Genomic DNA, 21,571 nt, shown 5'->3' on the forward strand with positions numbered 1-21,571 from the left:
AGAGGCTATTTATTCCTCACTCCTTGCTCTCAGAGAGGTAACTCTCCAACAGGTGACTTTTCAGTCCTTGACCTTCACATACAAGCAATCCTCAATGAGGAATAGAGCCTTGGCTACATTTAAAAACACTGGGTTTAGATTTTAAAAATCATCAACTCGCACATAGGTCATCCCAAGTAAGTGCAGTTGTCAATTTCACCATCTGAATGGGTGAAATTCACTGCTGCACAGAGGTCCAGAACAAGACCCAGACACCACTTAAGTCCCCACTTTCTTATGGAGCCTCATCTGAATCACACAACTCCCCTTCCCTTTAAAGGAGGTTTTGGAGGCAGTGTCCAGGCAGAAGAGAACCCCATCAGGGAGGCTCCACTGGAATCAAGGGCCCTTTCGACTGCACCAGCCTCCAGAAGTCATTAAAGAGGCACATGATCTGGAAGAATCCATGGTTGATGGAAACTAAACCTGCTGTTCATTCTGCAGGAATGGAGAAGGGAGTCAAACCCCCACCCTTCTACTGGAACAATCTGGGGTAACTGAGAGACAACTGGATTCTCCCCCACGTTTCCTACTAGACCTCTCCCATTGTCTTTCCTTGAGAGGCAGTAACCTGGCCTTTAATAAGGACCACAGGACTTGACCATATCTGTGCAGACCAGAGAAAACCCAAATGAGTTGACCAAGTTGCCAAGGCTAGAACAAAATACTGTTAATACAACTGTGCTTTGAAAGAGGCTTTTATGTATTAAACCCCTTTAAAAAAATAGTGAGGACAAAACTGCACTTACTGGGGGGAAAGGAGCATAAAAAGGTAATAAACATTTAACGAGCCAATAATTGGTTATATCAGAGCAATCACTGTTCAGTAATTAACTCCCATTCCTTCTTGCTAATTTCATATTTTCTGTACCCTTTGATAGGTTCTTGTGACAATCAGCATTCCTTACGCTCTCATAAATTGAAGCCTTTTGATGAAGCTAAAAAGCAACGATACCATTAATCACGGCATTCATTCCAGTGGCTTACAGACTCTGCCTGAGACGAGACCCTTCCTCCTTGCCACCCTATGTACTGCTCTCTCAGTCAGAGACTTTGTACATTGGTGCATGGCCATCCTTAATATTGCTACTTGGCACCGGGAATTAAATTCAGTCCCTTGCCTCCTAACGTTGTACAGAACAAATTAGCTATAAGCAGCAAAAGCTATCAGTGCCAAAGGGGTAGGGGGGAGGGGGAGAGAAGTCACATGAAATTACACCTGAAAGGATAAAAAAAAAAAAAAAAAAAGTACCACCAAGAAAGAATACAGTAAACAGCTGGCATGCTACTGTGTAAAGCTACAATTAAACTCATTAATGTCATTTCCAACTAATTACGTACATTAAGATAGAGGAGACACACTGAGGTTTTACTATTCCCACTTCCAACCAGGCTTTAGGTTGCCCACAGCAATACAAAGCAGCGGGAGGAGGAGATGACTACTATCTGTGCTTTTTGGCAATCCTGTCAACGATACAGGAGCTTAGTACAGAAGCAGGATCCCCATTCTTCTCAGTGATTCACTCTTGCAAAAGGATGCACCCAAACGAGCAACCTTATTAACAGGGTTCCTTGGTTTACCAAGCCCTAAGGGCCTATCCACATGAGGAGGTTAGTGTGGAATAAGTTAGCTTACGAACGTACAGTGCACTAATTACTCTATGCTAACTCCCTGCGTGTCCCCTCTTGCTCTGCAAACACTGGCAGTGTGGAACAGTTAAGTCCCCGTGTGTGGGGGCAGTAGGAATGGTCACATGGAGTTAGTGCACAGCTATCCCATACTAGCTACTCCAGTCTCCCCCTCTAGACCTCCCCCCAAAAAAGGGGGAGAGGGGAAGCGGCCTCTCACTCTAGTCAGCAATGCTAGCAACTTATGAAGATTCTCTACAGAGTTCACTTAAAAAAAAAAAAGAAAAAAAAAAGCCTTTTACTGAAGTGTGAGGTATCATTTAATAATTGCTTATTCCAGAGGTATGCGTCAGAGAGCGGATGGCATACAAAGGCCCATTTCTGATGGGTCTAAACTGGCAATACTACTTACCTGAAAGAAGCTATTCTCAGTCATTCCCATCAAGGTACTCTTTCCAGAGTCTGATCTCAGTTACACCAGTGTAAAGACAGAGGAATGCCTTGATACTTGATATTTCAAGAGCATTAATCCACATTTAAAGTGGCATCAGATCCAAATGTGGACCATTACTTTCAACTGAACTCATGATGTAGGCGCCGCAGATGTCTGCTGAGCTCAGAACCAGCTGTTTTTCTTCAAAGACACTTTTGACACGATTTTGATCTGACAAGCACCTGTTTTACACCAATGTAACTCCATTGATTATAACAGACACATCTGGCTGACATTAATACAAGCAAAATCAGAGCTGGGTCTTCCTTCAAGTTTTTTTATATACATGTATATATAAACACATGCACACACACTCTCCTACCTCTTTGCTATTTGACATTGACGATGTAGAGTAACTGTCACCTCAATAGGAAGACTGGGGAAACAAACAAACAAACTCAGCAATTTTTTGCATGTCTCCAGAAGTCCGATACTCTGCCCAAACTGTCAATATTTTGCAACAGCTTATTTTGCAGCACCATGTGCCCAAATGGTGCTATGGAAAATAGTTATCTAATAGAGTGAATATTGAAATTAAACGGAAAAAACGTCCTCTTCATCGAAAACACTGGCATGAACCACTTAACTACACCCTGCACAGAGTACAAGGGGTTATCAAAACATAATTGAGCCACAGCTAATCTGTTAGCATATCTGAACTGGAGGGAGGTTAGATTGTTTGCACATTACTCATGCATTAGAAGGTGTTCATGGGGGGAGGGGGGGTGGAGGAGGCGGCGGACAAATTAAAGGGAAGCTCCTTGTCGCTAATGGAAAAATAACTGCAGGGAAAAAAGAAATAATAACTGCAGAGTGCTTTAACAGATTTCTCCTCTTTTGTATGCACAGGAATATTTATTTAATCAATGTTCTGTAACAAAACAAGCCTCTGGTGAGCTGTTGTGGAGAGTGAACTCAACTCCATTGATAGAGTGGTGATTTGAATCTTGCCACCTGTTTCATCAGTATTGGAGAGCACAGAGATATGTGGGAGGGAGTGGAAGCATCAAGGGGAGGTGGAGGACCTCCATTCGTGCATCTCCAGAATCCAAGGGTGGCGCTACCTGCCAGGGAGATCTTGATGCTTTGTCATTGCTATGCAATTATCAGGCGGACCTACAAGCAAAGCGGCAATGCTCAGAAAAGACATCCCTTCTCCGCAACAGATGACGCACAAGACTTCTCTCTGCAAGGGCTTGATCCTGTGAGGTGCTGAGAGCCCTCAACTCTCAGACTCGGCATTTTACAGGGTCTGGACCCAATTGCCCCCTAGACCTCCAAAGAAACACCCCCACACACACAAAGCCAAAAATAAAAACAGCAAGCTTGTGTTAGTAAGGCTTGCTTAAGGACAGCATTCAACAACACACTGAACTCCATCCCTGTGCATGACAGTATTTAAGCATCTGCTTAATTTTAAGCATGTTCTACTAATTTTAACCACGTGCTTAATACCTAGCTCTTACATAGTTATTGTCATCAGGAGCCCTCAAAAGCTTTTTACAGAGAGAGGTAATCATCATCAATAGGGATGTACTTAAAGGCTCTCCTGAATTGGCCTTATTTAGGGCCTGATGCACAGCGCAATGGTGTTAAATTGATCTTCGCTTCGGACTAATGAATTTTGGATTAGGCCCTTAACCTTTTCCATCTCTGGATTATTTGCTGCCACATGCTAAAACATGTCACTTGCAGTACATGCCTCTAGGATTCGTCTTGCACAAACCCTCATCACACAGCAACTTTGCTTTTCAATGTGTTATCCTAGTATTTAAAATTTTTAAAATCTTCATTTAACTTTTACAGGGCCACTTTGTGATAGAGATATCCTAGCACTGCGACATACATATTACACTAGAATTCCCTGGCAGTAATGACAGGCCTAATTTGTTTATCACAATCCCAGCTGCCAGAATCAGCAACACGTCCGTTAACGTTTCTCAAAGCTGCAACAAGGATTTTTTTCTCCTTTACTCCGCAGTGGATTTAAGGAAAGATATTCCTGTAGCTTAGCCTTGATACATGCCACAGCTTGGAGAGAGGCTGTCAGAAGTTGATTTAAAACTCAAGCAAAACCTGACTAAACGCTAACTTTCACATTACTATAAAATTTGCAGTTCAGAGAAAAAGCATTCATCATCAGGGACTGCCACAGGTAGACACTGTCAGTTTTCTGTACTAAAACAATCACTGTCAACATAGTTTGGGCTCAGTGTTGGTTTTGTTAAGAAAGGGTTTGATAATCAGTTACCTAAAAATGTATTCTATTCAGTCACATGACTTATAATTGGGTAGGTGTGTTCAGCCTAATGGTTCCTATGGCACTATCTAGGTATTTAGCCCAAAACCGTACTAATGGAGCACCTCACAGACACACTCAGAGGTAGGGAAGTATTAACAGACTCATTTTACAGATGGGGAGAACAGACATACAGCGAGATTAAGGCCTCAGTTTAAGACCACACTTAACTACATGCTTTACTTAAAGTCTCCTTAACATTACGCATGTGCTTAAGCGCTATCCTGAATCAGGACTTAAGAGCCCAGGTCAGCAAAGCATTTAAGGTAATTACATGCATAAAGCTAAGCCTAAAGCTGTCCCCGTTCAACCAACGCTTGAGCACATGCTAAAATGCTATGCTGAACCCGGGGCTAAGTGACTCGCTCAAGGTCACACAGGGAGTCCTGTGGCAGAGCCCACATCTCCCAACTCACCAGCTTAATTAAAGAACATCTCTGAAGAGCTAGATAATGGGGCAGTGGGTTTGAGAGGGATTTATGCATCTCTGCAAGCTTGCAAACGCAAACAGCAGTGTTTTGCCAATGCAAGAGAGTCAGAAGGTGACATGACTGCGGCTGGCCCAAGTGACACTACCAAGTCTGCTTTTTGGGCGAAGATATACAACGGGGATGGGAGGGCATCCAGGCAAAGGTTTCTTTACGATTTCTGCCAACAGGACAGAAATTCGTGATGTGAAACATATGAAGTCCCTTTAGCCTGGTTACTGTCAAAGCTACATTACATGTTAAGTGCCAGATAAAGAATGGGAGTACTTGTGGCACCTTAGAGACGGTAACTGTTTATGGACAGAGGGTGTGTGTGTGCGCGCGCGCGCAATCGTGCTCTTGAAACATATGGTGAAGCAGGATTATGGGAGGAGGAGGAGCAGGAGTTTAAAAAAAAAAAAAAAAAAAAGGGAGGAGAAGGGTGTCTTATTTATGCTTTCAATGTGTTACCCCTACGATTTCCCAGGCCTGAAATCCTCCCCCTTCCTTTTATGTTATCACTGAAATCCACAACAACGGTGAGCAATTTAGGCTGCACTGCCTGGCACATCATAGGAGCCTAGACGATTGACAGTAATACTTGGGTCTGATTTCAATTGTTGGGTTTAGTGTGCAGGTCTGGGTGGTGTTGGTGGCCTGTGACATACAGGACGACGACAGACTAGAGGATTTGCAGGTCTCTTCTGGCTTTAAACTATGATCAAGAAAGCTCAAGTGCTCCCACATGCAAAGTCACATCTAGATGATTTACAGTGTTGCTATCTCTGACAATTTTAATGGAGAAGCTTATGATATTTCTTAAAGCCCCAGCTCCTGGAGTCATGTGAGCTGCTCCGTTTTATTTTACAAAAAGTTCCTAGCCCTTAATTTCAAGGGGTTTTTTTCTTTCCTGCAGCTATGACCCAAGACTATACAAAAACAAGGTAAATTAAAAAAAAAACACCCAAAAACACACCACTTGATTTTTAAGCCAGTGTTATGATTTTAGGGAGCCCAAAGCATGATTTTTTGAACTCTTGCAGGTTGTATGGAAAACTACCTCCAGCTTCTCCTGAAGCATTTGCAGTGGTGGTGGGAAGCTCCAAAAGAGGAATATGAGTCAAGAAGGGTAACAAGGCCCATGTTCTTCAGAGACACAAGTACTATATGGAGTATTTATGGCTGCAGGGATGCTGCCACCTCCGTACACCCATACAGATATCACTAGATATTTTTAAATCAATAAATAAAATCCATTGCTAATGCCGAACGTTCACCAACGTAATCAAGTGTAGGCTATCGGATAGCTACCTACTGAAAATGTAGTGACCCATGCTCCAACACTGTAATCTAATCCTTGAACTAAAAAGGCAATGTAATGCCTTTGCAAATCCATATGTTTTCGAATACCACCACTGCTGTCAGCAGGCTACAGCAGTGCCTCTTTGAAGATGGAAGTAAAATGACAAAGCACATCATTGTGAAGGCAATTATACGTGGCAGTAACCATTTTACAATGGCCCATATGGGCTGTATTTCAACAATGCAATTTCCAAAGCTGCCTCAGCAAACATACATCTCTGTCCCTAATCTCAGGTAGATTTTGCAAAACAAAACGAGACTGCAGCCAGCACAAATGTGAAAGATGGATAACAGGTGTAGAAATGTGCAAATGAGGATAAGAACCATTTGTGTCAGGGTACAAAAGAGAGAGCAAGCAAAGCACTTCTCAAAAAGCTATTCACACCAAAACTATCCATTAAAGGGACTTTCTAGTACCTGGGTCCATTAGAAATCGGATATTTATATGCTTTTCCATAAAGCTACCCAATTCATTACTGCATCTGTTCAGAGACTGTGTCTCTCTATGAATCACATATGCAACTGTGCACAAGGAAAGGTGTAAACACCAAGGAGAGAGAGGTGATCAAAGGACTATGATTAGGAATAATAGGACGAAGTTAAAGAAATAAAGATCTATGTCAGGAAAAGTTCAACAGTGGGGCATCCAAGTTTGTGGAGTGGACCCACAAAGGAAAATGTAAATTCTCTTGAGTCACTGAAAACAGTACCAAACATTTAAGAACAGACCATAAGAATTTATTCAGCATGTAGCAGCATTGGGGTCTGCCTGACACAACAGGACATTGCCATCTCTAAAAACTCTTAACATCTGATTATCCAGTTCCTGCAACTGGGGTAGGGAGACAAAAGGCAGCTTTAAGTTACTGTCATTCTCCTGTACCCTGGGATACTTAAGGGCCTTCCCAGTCCCAAGCATCAGTTAGAGCAGCCTCAGGGCTGCTCTGATGGATGCTTTGCCAGCCCCCAGAATAGCTGGACTGCAGGTTGCTCCAAAGTTATCTCCTCCCTTCCATTCCCAAGCCCCTACATCAGTGGTTCTCAACCTTTCCAGACTCCTATACCTCTTCCAGGAGTCTCATTTGTCTTGTGTATCCCAAGTTTCACCTCACTTAACTACTTGCTTATAAAAATCAGACCACAATACAAGAGCATCCCCAATTGCAATATAAAGTATTGTATTTACATTTCAGGGTGATACTTGAGCCCATTTGTCCACCTGTCAGCCTTGTCTGAAGCCCAAGCCCCAGCGGTGGAGCTGAAGCACGTCGCTTAGCAGTGAATCTGTATAGTGGGGGTGCTGAGAGCCATTGAACCAAACTGTAAACCCTGTATATAATGGAAACCACTTCAAGCCAGGCGGAGGCACCTAGTTTGAGCACCTATGCTTCTGTGGCATGGGGCCTCAGGCAATTGCCCTGCTTGCTACACCCTAATGCTGACCCTGCATTTGTGATCTCCCTAAACCCACCCTGTGATCTCCCTAAACACACACCCGCCCCCTGGTTGAGAAAAAACCCAGATCTAGAGGAGTTGAGTACTCCTTGGAAAACCTTTGCGTACCGCCAGAGGTATGCATACCCTTGATCGAGAACCACTGTCCAAATAGAGAAGCTGAAAGCAGGGCTGACATGGACGAAGCCTTTGCACCACCAGACTTGCTGAAAGGGGTTTCAGTCTAATGGAAATCTGGTTTTATGATTCTGTTTCTGTCTAATAATAAGCTTAGGGATCTCTTCCCCTATATTTTATGTAAATAAAAGAGGGAGGATCAAAACAGGGAAGGTGAAGAAAGTAATAGTGATGATCAAGGGTTCCATTTCTAATGAAAGAATGGAAATAAAACCAACCTAAAGCTTCCATAAAAACAAAAAATAAGTAAAATTTACTCATCAACTGATTTATATAAACAAACTAATCCTTACTTCTTAAATGCTCCTGTCCACATACACAGGAAATGTCACTATACCACATTACAGAACAAGAGAGAAACACAGATACAAGACGAAATTATAACTGTATAACTTTAGCTGGATACTAAAGACAAGTGCAAGATCCAGTACTTGTCATCAACTCCTCAAAAAGAATCCAATGAAGCTGTACAACAGCATGTCAAAGCCTTTAATCTGTAAGAAATATTACTTCCTGGAAGCTGAAATACTATCCAAGGCAAAGAAAACCACCTATACTCACAATGTACCTTCCAATTTCGGCAATATGGCAGTATTTAGGCATGCAAAAAATAAAGATGGGGGGAAATTTACTCATTAATATAGAGGGAACTTGAAAGGATTGTCTGTAATTGCAGTTAAAAATGAACGGTGTTTTGAATTAATTAAGATAAAAGCATGTTTTACTGATTATCTTTTTGAAGTTTGCACTCATGAAAGATTAAAAGTGGAGAAAAGTTGAAGAATCAGAGACAAAAACTTAGCATTTAAAAATCACTTGGAAGCCGCGCACTTGGCATGATCGATCTTCTTCCATGTCCAGGTGTATTAAAAGAAAAAGAGGTTTTATTAGATATAAAAATTATAAACACAACATGCATTTTTGTGCTTTTATGCAGGTAGCCAGGAACAAATTTTGCATAATGCAAAACACCCTCTCTAAAATGACAGATCATGGCATGATTTTATTTAGATCAAAGGAAAAAAAAAGTCTAGTGACTGAAGTGCACTGGAAATCAGGATTCCTAGATTCGCTCTGCCACTGATTCAGTGTGAACAGTATTTGAGATCCTCTGAAAAGGAAAGGACTATAAGTAGTGCAAAGCATTATATAAAGGGAGACACATTCCTTTGGTCAGTCACTCATTAAGGCAGAGACATTAGAACTTTTTGCAAGGTTCTAAAGATGGGAATATTTGAAAGATCCAATTAGGGTGCTTGGTCCTAATTAACAAGACATAAGAAATTCCCTTCCCACTCTAGTCTGAGAAATCATTTTACAGCACTGGTGAAATCCTTATCCACAGTGACAGCATCTTCAGAGCCTAAAGAGTTAGGCAAACCATGCTGAGAGCCAGACCATAGTTTGAGAGGAAGTCCTTTTCAACAGACTATGAGCCAAATCCAGAACAGGTGTATGAACGCACAAGTCCACTTCACGTCGGATCTGAACTTGGCCCAATATGCCCAAAACAACATCTATTTTTCGAACTCATGCAGTTGACTACTGAAAGCAGCAACAGGATTGGCGGGGGGAGGGCGTGGGAAGAGCCAGGTATCTTTGGTGGAGTTTTCAAACATCCAAGAAAGCACAAATCCCATTGAAAGTCAACACAGAGCCACAAGTACCACATAGTTCAAGTGATGGGAAAGATCTGAAAGGGTGAGAGTCTTACAATCCAGTTTACAACTTTAAGCACCACTGTAAGGTGTACTCCTCCCATTGGTCAGTCATCTGGATAGCCAGACCATCCATATCTTTTCTCCTCCTCCCCACCACCGCTGTTTATATTATTTATCACATTCTGGTCATGAGGTGACCAGATGTCCTGATATTTGGGGCTGTGTCTTACATAGGTGCCAATTACCCACCACGCCGTCCTGATTTTTCACCCTTGCTATCTGGTCACCCTAGGTGTCAGGGACACACAATTATTAAATCCTATTGCTGTGGCAAATCCAGACGATGCTAGGTAAAATAAAATAGTTGTGTTTTCCACAACCACACATCCAAGGAAATTTGTCAATGTCTTTTTATTTGCATATCTGGCAGACTGCCCCAGACATCTAATACATAAATGATAGCATACAGGTGTATTCATTTACAGTTTGCCTTTAAGCTAGGAGTGTCAATTTGCTTATCTTTTAATTACATTCATCTTTATTTGTTATTACAATCTCATGAAATTTCTTCATTATGTGAATGGCCATAGATTACACACACACACACACACACGACAAACAGTCCTTACAAGTTTTCTGGTTCAGCAAACAGCCACAATATATTAGCCCACACATCATGCACATCCAAAGTCTCAACCATCCCCTTTTCCCCCCTGTCCCCTTCTCTATTTTTTCCACCCAGAAACAAGATTTTAATAGATTTATTGGCTCTTCAAACGTTCTTGGACTACTAACAGCATACTGCCACGAATTCTATCAGTTTACAGAGACGTGTCCCCTTCTGGATTACATTTTTGGGGGAGAATGTCTGTTCGTAGTTAGAAAAATTTAAGTCAATTAGACTGAGGTCTTATAAACATAAAGATCCACTTTTGTAACTATATAATTCACTGGGTTTTTCAACACACATTCTGAGGTTGAAAATCTGGCAAATCCACCCACCAGATGTATCTTTCTGATCCCAGCACTCATTAACATTTATTTTTAAAGTCCAGCAGACTCAGCTGTTGAACCACAATAATTGCATTCATTATTTTTTCCCCACAGTTAAAGTGACTAATGTTGGAAGAGTCACTGCATAGGAGCACAATGGCCAGCCAGTAAAAATTTGGTAACATCCAAAACGTATGAAAAAGACGACAAAGTTGTCTCCTTAAAACAGAGTACCCATATTCTGAACATCAGACAATGAGTTTCGGTATTTATTGTGATCTTAAAAAAAAAAAAAAAAGGGGGGGGGGGGGAAGACTTTCACACCAAAGAGTGCCAATCCAATGTACATCAAGGGCACTTAGGCCTTAGAAAACCACAATACTAAAAGGAGTTACAACATAAATTTTCCAAAGCAGCAGCATCTCTCTTCTCAAACCTTCTCCCTGCTCACCATGCAATAGGACACCAATCCTACGGTCTATTGCCTTAGCCCTCTGCCAATGCCCATTCAAAACAGACAGGCCTTTACAGCATGCCTGGAAGGTCACTAGGTTTGGCCTAATTCAGAATGAGTTGGAGAGCGTGTGTTGGAAAGGAAAAGCGCTCTTAAAGACACATGACACATGACCAGCAGCCCTCCTCCTCCTTTAAAATAATAAGGGGTTCACTTAGAGTGCCCCAATGATTTCAACCGCAAAAAAAGGTCCCCGGGAGAGAGGTGGTTTGTCAGATAGGAAGGTCTCAGGTCATTTAGGGCTTTCTGAAATCATGCCTTAAGTCATTATATTTCTACTTATCTGTATTTTAGTAACAGGTAAAATGCGCAACTGACAAAACTCTGTGAAAACCTAAGAATAGGCCAACAGAAGGAAGATATACCGCATGCACCTCACAGGCTGTAGGAATGACTTCTAATGACTGATCTGCCACTGACTTATTGCATGGTGTTGGGTAAATCCACAGCCACTTTTTGGTCTCATTTCTTCCTTATGATGGGGAAGCTAAAAACATCCTTACCTGCCTCATAGGCATATTGTGACCATTAGTTAATATTTGGTACAGTGCCCCTAGGTGCACCTAACTTGTGTGGAGTCCCTCTGACTTTCCATGCAACTGTGTGCGGAAACAAAGAGGTAGGTGCTTGCAGATATTATGGAATGATAAGGCGCTATTTATGCCAAGTGTTATCACTACTCCGTACCGTACCACTAAACACTATGGTCTCCGTAACCCCAACCAGTCTACTACTGAGCAAAAAACCACTTTTTTAAATGATTGCTGAAAATCCATGAAAAAGTTATTACTGTGAAACAAAGAATATTTGACTTCTCAAAAGTCCAGTTGCCAAATGCTTACTATTCATTAAAACATCGTGCGCTGTGACTTTTTAAAATTAAAAGAAAGACAGACTTTTGAACTTTTGGGCCAGGATAAAGCCATGACTTTTCCCTTTTTTCAAGCCAGCTTCAACTATCAATTAACGTCACATAATATAAACTCATTTTTTGCTTCTGCTCTTTAATTTCATCTAATGGCAACCAATATTCACGTTTCACTGTGGTATAATGGATACCAGGTTGTCTATTGATTGAAGCCAAGGAACAGAAGCCAGTGTACCCGGTTCTGATGTGGACTCCCACTCAGCCCCACCTTTTCAAAAATGTGTATGCACTTTTGGACCCACCTGATTTGCTCACGTACAATGACTGATGTGCACACAAGTCAGGGCCACAAGTGTGTGGTGTGTGTCCGTGTCCCCTGCATGTGTACGTCTCACATTACACAAGCCCAGTCAGATGCATTCAAGAAGGTGCCTCTACGTGCACTTTTGCAAATGTATGTGCCTCAGTTTAAACACCTGTAAAATGGGTTTAACACCCCTCCAAAACGTTTGGAGTTGCAGCATCAGTAAAAGCTCTCTGAGATCTTTGACTGAAAGCTTTTTAGATATACAGCATTACTTGCAAAATGGGCAGGAATGAACTCCACATTTTAGAAATCTTCCTTTAACTGCCTGTGATCCTCCTAAGTAGGGGACATGCTGTGACTAACCCAATGCAGTGCTGTGAACTCTGCCAGAGAAAGAATAGCAATCTACTACTGAATGCTACAATTCATCTTTCTGATCTGACTCTGCACAGTCATCCTGCAGCATCCACAAAACCTATCCCAGACAGCTTAACTCAAACGACAACCCTTACAGAACGTGCAGCCTCTTTACATTACATTAATACGGTTGATTGCTGAATGAGTTTGTAACACATATGTAAAGATTGGCTCTAGCAGGGTAATGGCACTGGCTTGATTAAAAAAAAACCAGCCAAACAAAAAAAACCACACACATCACCTACCTGCTCTCGGTGCAATTTAATAGAAAGAATGTTAATTAATTCAAAATGTTAAGAAACAGTTCCTCAGAGAGGAAGTTCACACAAATGTGTGAGGGACAGGGTCGGCCGACCTTATCCTAAAAGGACACAGGAAGTGCTGTGGAGTGACCATCATGACATTTAGAATATCAGCACTTTTTGCATCCAAGAGCACGTAACAATATAAGATTCACACAAGCAAGTACTCCAGAGCATGCAGAAGTTAATAAATCTAGACACATAAACTATGGCTTCATTTCACGTGTTTTTAATACTAACAAGATTTGGGTAAATACAATGACATCAGCGTAAATTCACACAGATAGCATGTCATGTAATGTGATCAAATTAAACTGGATAAGCAAGAAAACACACAGCAATATTTGCAGTGCCAGGGAATCCTATTCTATTTCTCAGGCTGACTTATTTTCATCTCCCTCACTCCTCCGCCCCATCCCAAAAAGCAAAATAAGATACTTCCTTCCAACATTTCCCATTCTAAGGATTTACCCTTTCAGTTAAAACCTTCTCTCTCCTCCTCAAAACACAAAAGTGTCAATATTAGTGCTGCTAAGCGACCCTACCAGGGAGAAGAACCTAAAGATATTAGTTAACTCGTTATCTTAAAGGCAAAGGGTTACAGCAGAGCTCAGCTTGGGATTTGACAAACCCCAACTAGGGCACAGATACTAAACTGATAAATTTTAAGGATGATATACAGAAGCATTGCAATCAATTTCCCTTAATAGAACTGGCATTAGATTGCCTCAAACAGAATGCTGAAATTCAAATAAAGGAAGACTGTGGGTTAAACATTTCCACATTTCAGCCCACAGCTTCCCAACTCCATTACCCTTTCACTAATTGTGTTTGAGACTTCACTGAACTTGAGCTTGGCCTATTTTTAAAGCCTGACTCAATGTATTGTTGCTCAGAATAAAGATTAAAACTTCTAATTTACTGTAGATAATTAGAAAGCTGCAGGTCAGACCTTCAGAGTAACATGGTGGGGGCTCCAACTCAAACTGATAGAAACAGTCCTTTAAAAAAAAAAAAATAGACCACACTGTAGAATATTCTAGCCAGACACCTCCCAACTAGAAAGTAACAAGGGCTTTTTAAGCAGGGACAGATTTTGCTGAATATTCCCTCTGTTACTGCCAGTATCCATCTCCCAGAGGAACATTTACATATAAAGCAATAGATCTTACCTGAAAGTTCCACTTTCAGTAACATACCTCTCTACTTCTCAGTGATCCCGTCCAGTCCCTGATAGTTCTCCATCGATCTCAAATCTTTCAATTACTTGGGCTCTTGATATCTTTCCCTTTCTGTGGTGATCATTTTCCTTCTGAGTTCCTGATCCTTTATCCTTATTTTATAAGTGTATTTCTTCAGACTCCCACATCCCAGCAGAGACCCCAGATACTTAATAAGAAAGAGCTCGCTCTCTCACTAAATGGTATAAGACAAAGTTACTATGATAGAGAAGAATAAGGGTGTGTGTCTTTTGTCCTATTCACGTGTTCGTATAACTCCCATAATCATCAAAAGCAGAGCCAAAAAAGACCACTTGAATCTCCCAGTAATCTAAATATCTCATCCCTGTGTAGCCTAAACATTTCCTTCTCTGAAAAATATGGAGCTACTTATTTAAATGCCTAAATTTAGACACACAGGTTTGAAAATGGTTTCAGAGTCATGTTGTTATTGGAGCCTCATCTTGTGGGCGTTATCCCACAGTTTTAAATTTCTCCAGGTCACTCTGCAGTTTAGCATCTTCCTTTGTGATCGCACCCCCCCCCCCCACTTTCCCAGATCATCCACAGATTTGATCGTGGATAAGTTTACCATTTCCTCTACATTCTTAGTGGAAAAGAAAGGTCTCCAGTACTGACCCCCTGCAACCAGTACCAACTGTACCCACCTTAACACTACTCACCACTGGCACGTTTTACCTTTAGGTTACTACCTTCTGTTCCCTGTTGGTCTAAATCTTAGCACTCACGCATGCAAACAGAGGTTACAGGACAAACACCTAAGAATCTAAGTAGTCAACAAACACCGTAGGGCCACCAGGATTTGCTGACAGCACTGAACAAACACTTGACGCTCTGATGCTGCTGCAGCAGGGCAGCAGTGTGAAGATGAAGTTTCTTCAGTAATAAGAAAGGATAAAAAAAGGAAGATCAAACTGTTTATTTTGATGAAAACTCAAGGAACATACAGGCATACTAATCATGCAGGGTAAGAGACTGGTAAGAAAGAAACATCACAAGCCATGCTTTCTGGTACCCAACACAGTGATACATGACCTCTTCTTCACACGTAGGAACATAGAAGCTTCAGATACAACAAAAACATGCTTATTTTAATTTTCCAATGGATCATACGTGATGATATGTATCACAGTAAGTACTAAAGGCAAAATCCTGTTCTCAGATGCACGCACAGAACTGTAATTGACTGGGTATGACAAATATACGGGAAAAGAACCTAGCACATGGTATCTTCCAAACACTTAGTCTTACTTTCACATTTTGTTGGTGCCCTTGCTGGCAGTTAAACTTTACCCCAGGTAATCTTACATCATTCTCTCTCTCTGTACATAGAGCTGCTCTAACTAACATCTGCCTTCATCTTGCATCCACATCAGTGGAACTGCTTAGATTTACTCTAGATGGATGGAATGATCTGATACAGAATCTGTAACTCAAACAGCTCCTTTACATACATTTGTAAGCCTTTCCCATTTGTAATTAATTATACTGGGCCTTACCAGACAATAATTTAGCATAGTCTCATATCTAACACAGGTTACCAGTAGACATTAGTTAAGAAACAAGAATCACCATTTAAATGTAGGTTTCTCCCTGTCAGACACATCATGCACACTTCTTGTTTATAAGTCTGCTGTTTGCTTTATCTGTGTGTCCTGTTTCAGGGAAACAGTCCCAGTCGAAGCTAAACAATTGCCCACACGGAAAACTAGCGACATTGCTCAGTGTTCAGAAAACAAAACCAGCTGCTTACTCTATAGGGCTGGGCTGAGCTGACTCAGGAAAAAAGTACTTCCTCGGTCAAAGCTATCTCAGGGCTCAGGTCAGATTTCATTTCTCATCACAATAAGCCATCTCCGTTACTGTGTCAATTTCTGTTCCCTCCCCAAACAGATACACAAAGCTTTGGGAGTGTGGGGAGATTTAGTGAAGTGTTATCTCACCAGAACACTAGTCTACAAACCTCCCTCTCAAAATTGCCACAGCTAATGACAGAGAAATCAAAAGAGGGAATGTCACCAATGGAAAAAGTTGGACATCCTCACTCCAAGAGGTTCCTGGAAAGTCATTCTTGTCCCTTGACCAAAACAGAATCTGAAGATTCTACTGTGGGCCAGTCACACACATGTACCGTTCATCACAAAACCACTACAGGACCACTTCCGGTTGCTGTGCTGAGTAAAGCAGGCAGAGTACTGACCACCACAAATCAGAGCACAGAACCCCCTTCCTTTTCTCCTTCCACATCAAAGAAGAAGTTAAGAGACCAAGGAGAGCAAATGTAGGGACAATGAAGCTAAGGAACTTGTAATGCACGTTGTTCACAGTCACAACAAGAGATCAGTGCCTCATAGCAAATACTAGGAATCCATCCCGGATGCTTAAATGAAAGACCAGATCTGAAGGTTTCAAATGCATGAAACAGATCTGCTGGCTTTTGAGAATAGGCAGATCCCAGCCCACAAGCTACCTTTGCTAACCAGAGAATTATGGCAAGGCTAGGACTGCTCTTGGCAAATTTGCACTCAAGCAGCACTTAACAAGCAACATACACTGAAAGCCCCTAACTGGCTTGGTTATTAGTTTGAGGAATCCAGAAACATTGAACAGTACAGTCCCACTCCCCCTTCATCCCGTTCTTCTTCTTCCACCCACTACTCCAAGCAAACAGTTAAGAGACCATGACATGTTGCCTACCTACGTGCCAGATAAGGAAAAGACAGAGAGAACGCCAGAGAGACTAGTGACTTAGAGAGTGGCCGTCAGTGAAACAAGTAACTTTGGTTCAACAGACAGTAACTTTTATCAAGATGCAGAGTACCACAACTGGCATTAGCAGACATACACCTCTCTTCTTTGGATAGATGGAACCCTCTCTCTCTTACACAATCCCACTTGACCCAGTGCCTGTACATACGCATCATCCATTTACAATATTCCTCCCACATCCTAGCCCGTCTGCTGCACAATTAGGAAGCATTTTTTCCAGTAGTGCCAACACAATGTGTTTAGTAAAAGGATGGGGCCCACTGGCTTCCACGACTTACACACTGCTTCATCATGCTCAATCACTAAAATATTGATAATAAATTAGGGGCACTATGCATCCATCCAAGGCAGATCTCTCACTTAGAGTGACCAGATAGCAAGTTTGAAAAATTGAGACAGGGAGTGGGGGGTAATAGGCGCCTACATAAGACAAAGCCCTGAATATCAGGACTGTCCTTATAAAAATCGGGACATCTGGTCACCCTACTCTCACTGGAAAGATGTTCTCAACCAGAGAGCTGCAGCTCATGTCACTGTCCTTGTCTGGCTACTACCCTTTTCTTTAAGGAACAGCAGCTTTTGCTTATCCTTTTCTGGTTTTTGGGGTGGGATCCTCAACTGGTGTACATCGATGTAGTGCCATTGATTGGATTAGTGCTAGACTGATTTACACCTGCTGATGAAATGGCCCTCTCTCACTTTCCACGCTATTACAGCAGTATTGAATCTTGAGCTCATATTTGAAGTTCAACCACAGAAAAAGAGTTTGGGGCAATTTTTTCTGTTGTTATCAGGCACTAAAGCCAACTGAAACCAATGGAAAGACTTGGCTTGGCTTTGAATCAGGCCCTGACCAAGTAAATTAACAAATACCAAGAAAGTTTCTTCCAGCACCCCGAGCTACGTGTGTCCACTCAAGTATTTCAGCACCTACACATCTCGCTTACCACCACCAAGATCATCTCACTTAGTAGTAACTATCAGGTCTTCTTGCTAGTACTTTAAAGCCTCAACCAAAACTTCAAGTAGCCATAAGAAACACACACATTAATCCCAGGCATATTAGGCCAGTGTGCTTGACCCTTTTGTCTCTCTGATCCTTAGACAGAGCTTGCTCAACAAATACATTTAGTCTTACTCTTACGTTTTTTGTAAATGAGTTTCTAATATTTGCCAATGCAGCATGAAACCATTAGGTCAAACTGGGCCATCTATCACATGACTATTAAATTATGTCAAATCTCAGTGTGCTGGCGATTGTTTTATCTGAATAAGATGAACCAGCAAAGCTGGCTAATGTTTTTAAACTCCTTTCAAGTGATGCACAATTACAACAGAAAGCCACTAGTAGCCATTCTTGGCCTAGCGGAGGGGAAAAAAAGGGGGGGGGTTAATTTCCACTTTAAAAAACAAGCCAAGACAAATTTAAGTTATTTTATAAAAGCTCCTCACCAAGTTCAAGCAAGAGCAGGCTGATGGAAACTCTTCAACATTTGTATGGACCATAAAATGTGCTCACCAAAAAGTAAGGATTTTGACCAAATTTTGGAGTCTTTATTCAAACAGAACACCCAGTAGCACAAATGGGATGTTTGAGTGAGAACAGATTTTGGTCTACTCAGCCTAACTGTGCAAATCTCACTCCTGTTGGTGAATGCTTAGTCACAAGAGTACTTCCATTGGCTCAATGGGGCTACCCATAGCACTACTCATCAAGGTAGGCAAGGGCTATAATACTGGTAATTGTTTACTAGGGATCACAACTCATGCATTTTGTGTATTGTATTTCTCAGGTATGAGACAAATTCTCCTCTCAGTTACACTATAAGAAGTTACTTGAGTGGAGTTACTCTGGCTTCTTACAGATGTAACTGAACAGAATTTGGATCCCAGCGTAAAGAAACAGAATGATATTATTCCTGGATAAATATTTAAATAGTTTAAATACACACTTTTTTTTGCTGTTGTTAAATGATCGGTTGCATCTTCCCATTTATTTCGACAGTTCATAATTGTTACAGTTGCAATTCCATGAAATGTAAACCCAAATAAATCTGGCTTCCCCAACACAAACTTGGTAAAATTCTACAACGTGTCATTTATAAACAAAGGCCCTTAAAATAAACGGCCAAAGCTGTCCTAAAACAACTGTATCCCCCTTGATTACACAGTGCAGGATTACGCTATTTTTAAATGTTTAATTAAGTAAACACTGAACAGTATCCTGATCAGGCTGGGAGGTTGGGGGGTGCAGGGAGAAGACACAGTCAGTGCTTTCTAAGGGAGCCTGAATAGTCGATAATATGCCCTGAGCCAGAAAGGGCAGACTGGATCCTGGAATGACACTAAAGTGGTAACTCCCAGGGCTCAAACTGAGACAAATTGGATAAATCCAGCAAGTAACAAAAAATCCAGTGAGTTAAACTGCATTCAATTTCCCATCACATTTTGTCTTCAATTTTTTTTTTTTTTAAAGACAAGAACAGCTGGTGCCCTCCAGTTTGATTGCCAGCCCCCCACGTGACAGTACAGGTTACAAAACGAGAGTTGGGAGGCACTAGGAAGACTACCAACAATAAGTAGGACCACTTGTAACAGTCTCTTTGATGTGTCCTGAGACAGCAGCAGAGACAGGGACCGTAGTTCAGATTCACAGAAGCATTTCAAATCAGAACAGGAGCTGTTTTATCACATATTTCAATGAGGGGGAGGGGGGTGTCCCCCAAATTAAAGGGCCAAGTATGACCATAACCAAAACAAAATAAAAAATATAAGTCAGACCACCCCCCCTTGACCCTCCCATCCTCCAAACACACAGACCTTGGAAATCAGACATTTAGCCGTGTTTGTAATTGGTTCTCATCAGGCCTTCCCTCCTCCTCCCCACAAAATATCAACACCACCACCACCACCACCACCCCTCCCCCCCGCCCCGCCAAAAGGTATAACCTTGACAATGAATCAGGACTGGAACGTTCAAACACGACTGCCACAACCAACTCGCTCCCCATGCCTGCACAACACAGCGCAGTGCAAGTGACCACCAAAAATCCTAATCCTACAAGATAGCCAAGAAAAGTTTCATTTGGATCCTCTGCCACCACTCTGGTGGCAGGGGGAGGGGTGGGGGGGTGCGAGAAGAGACAGAAGAGAAGGGCTGCAACCAACATGCTCTGATTATCAGCAGAAAAGAAAAACCACACACACAGCCAACAACTCTCTCCTCCCCACATACGGATTGTGGGTTCAAACATTTCTCTCACCTCCATCCCAAGGAGGAAAAAGCGCCCCCCCCATTTTTATCTCCTCACACGCCCCCCCCCCCCACAAATCTGTCCTGACATAAGTCTCTCCCAATTGCAACAGATCCCGCTTTTTAATCTCCTGCTCCCCCCCCCCCCCCCCGGAAGCTTGGCTGGCTGGGAAATGTGCATTTGGAAAGCAACGCTGCAGGTGTTCAAGGAATAAAGAAAGACAGGGCTCTCCACACACACACACACACACAAAAGCAAAAGCACTTCGGAGAAAGAAAAAAAAGGGACAATTGGGTAACAAGCCCTTTAGATGTCAGCAAGGGATTCCCCCCTTCTCCCAGGACATTTAACCCTTTAAAAGGTGAGGTCCCCATGCAGGATAAAGGAGGCTAAGCCCTCCCCCCACTTTCCTTTCTCCTAGGGAAGAATACGCCCCCCCCCAGCAAAATAAGCGGCCCCACCGCTCCCCAGTGCTGGAGAGAGAAGAGGAAGGGGGGGGGGGGAAATCCCCCCCCTCAACTGCAGCCAAAACAAAACAGACAAGCAGCCACAGCAATTATGGGAGGGGGGATAAGGGAGGGGGCGCTGCATTGTTATCCATCCAGCGAGAAAAGGCAGGCAGAAAAGAGTGTGAAAGCCAGCGAGAGAGACTGAGAGAAGGGGGCACCAGACAGATTTCCCTGCCATCTCTCCCTCCGCCCCCCTAACCCAACAATGAGCCAGGCACACCAGCAGCATCGGGGCGGGGGGGGGGGGGTCGTCTTACCTCCAAAGCTTCAAAAGTGACAAAGCTGCACATCGCAAAGCCATCGATAATGTCTTCTTCTGCCGAGGAGGGCTCTCGCCTCTTCCTCCTGGGGGGTCTGGGTCGGGACGATGGTGGATTCCCATTGTCTTCCTTCTCCGAGCCTGACGAAGAGAGGACCGAAGCAGCCCTGGTCCTGCCGGCCCCACCGGCGGCAGCCCCTCCTAATCCGCCTTTGGATCGCCTCTCCCGATCTCTCTGCGATCTGGATCGCCTCTTTCTCCGAAGCCCGTTGCATCGTGTCGGGCCATCCATGGCTCTTGCTCTCGCTCTCTCTCGCCCTCTCTTCCCCCCCCCCTCCCCACCACAGCCACAAATCCGGCTTCCCCAATGGAATAAAGGGGGAGGGAGCGAGGGAGAGGAGAAAGAGGGAGGAGGAGAGGACAGAGAGAGAAGGGGGGGGGGGGAGAAAGAGAGAAATAAAAGAATCCAAGTGCGGTTCCACCACCACCAGCGAATACCAAATGTAAGAGATTCCTATAAGCAAGCCAAGGAAAGTAATGGCTGATCACAGGTCGC

The 21,571-nt window shown here is 42.6% G+C and overlaps 1 protein-coding gene across 5 annotated transcripts in view; it reads right to left on the minus strand.

Annotated features, from left to right (window-relative positions):
- AUTS2 (activator of transcription and developmental regulator AUTS2) overlaps positions 1-21,371 on the minus strand; it is a 968,366-nt gene extending 946,995 nt beyond the window's left edge. For 3 of the 5 annotated variants that reach the window (XM_074974909.1, XM_074974907.1, XM_074974904.1), the window contains exon 1: positions 21,014-21,359. In XM_074974909.1, the coding sequence (XP_074831010.1) occupies positions 21,014-21,307 (294 nt within the window). In that variant the 5' untranslated portion in view covers positions 21,308-21,359. Of the gene's footprint in view, positions 1-21,013 lie in introns of all 5 variants that reach the window. The other 2 variants (XM_074974906.1, XM_074974908.1) reach the window with 2 other exon arrangements.
- Between the last annotated feature and the right edge of the window lie 200 nt (positions 21,372-21,571).

The sequence above is a fragment of the Natator depressus genome, chromosome 17, assembly GCF_965152275.1.
Source record: "Natator depressus isolate rNatDep1 chromosome 17, rNatDep2.hap1, whole genome shotgun sequence".
NCBI classification, from domain to species: domain Eukaryota; kingdom Metazoa; phylum Chordata; order Testudines; family Cheloniidae; genus Natator; species Natator depressus.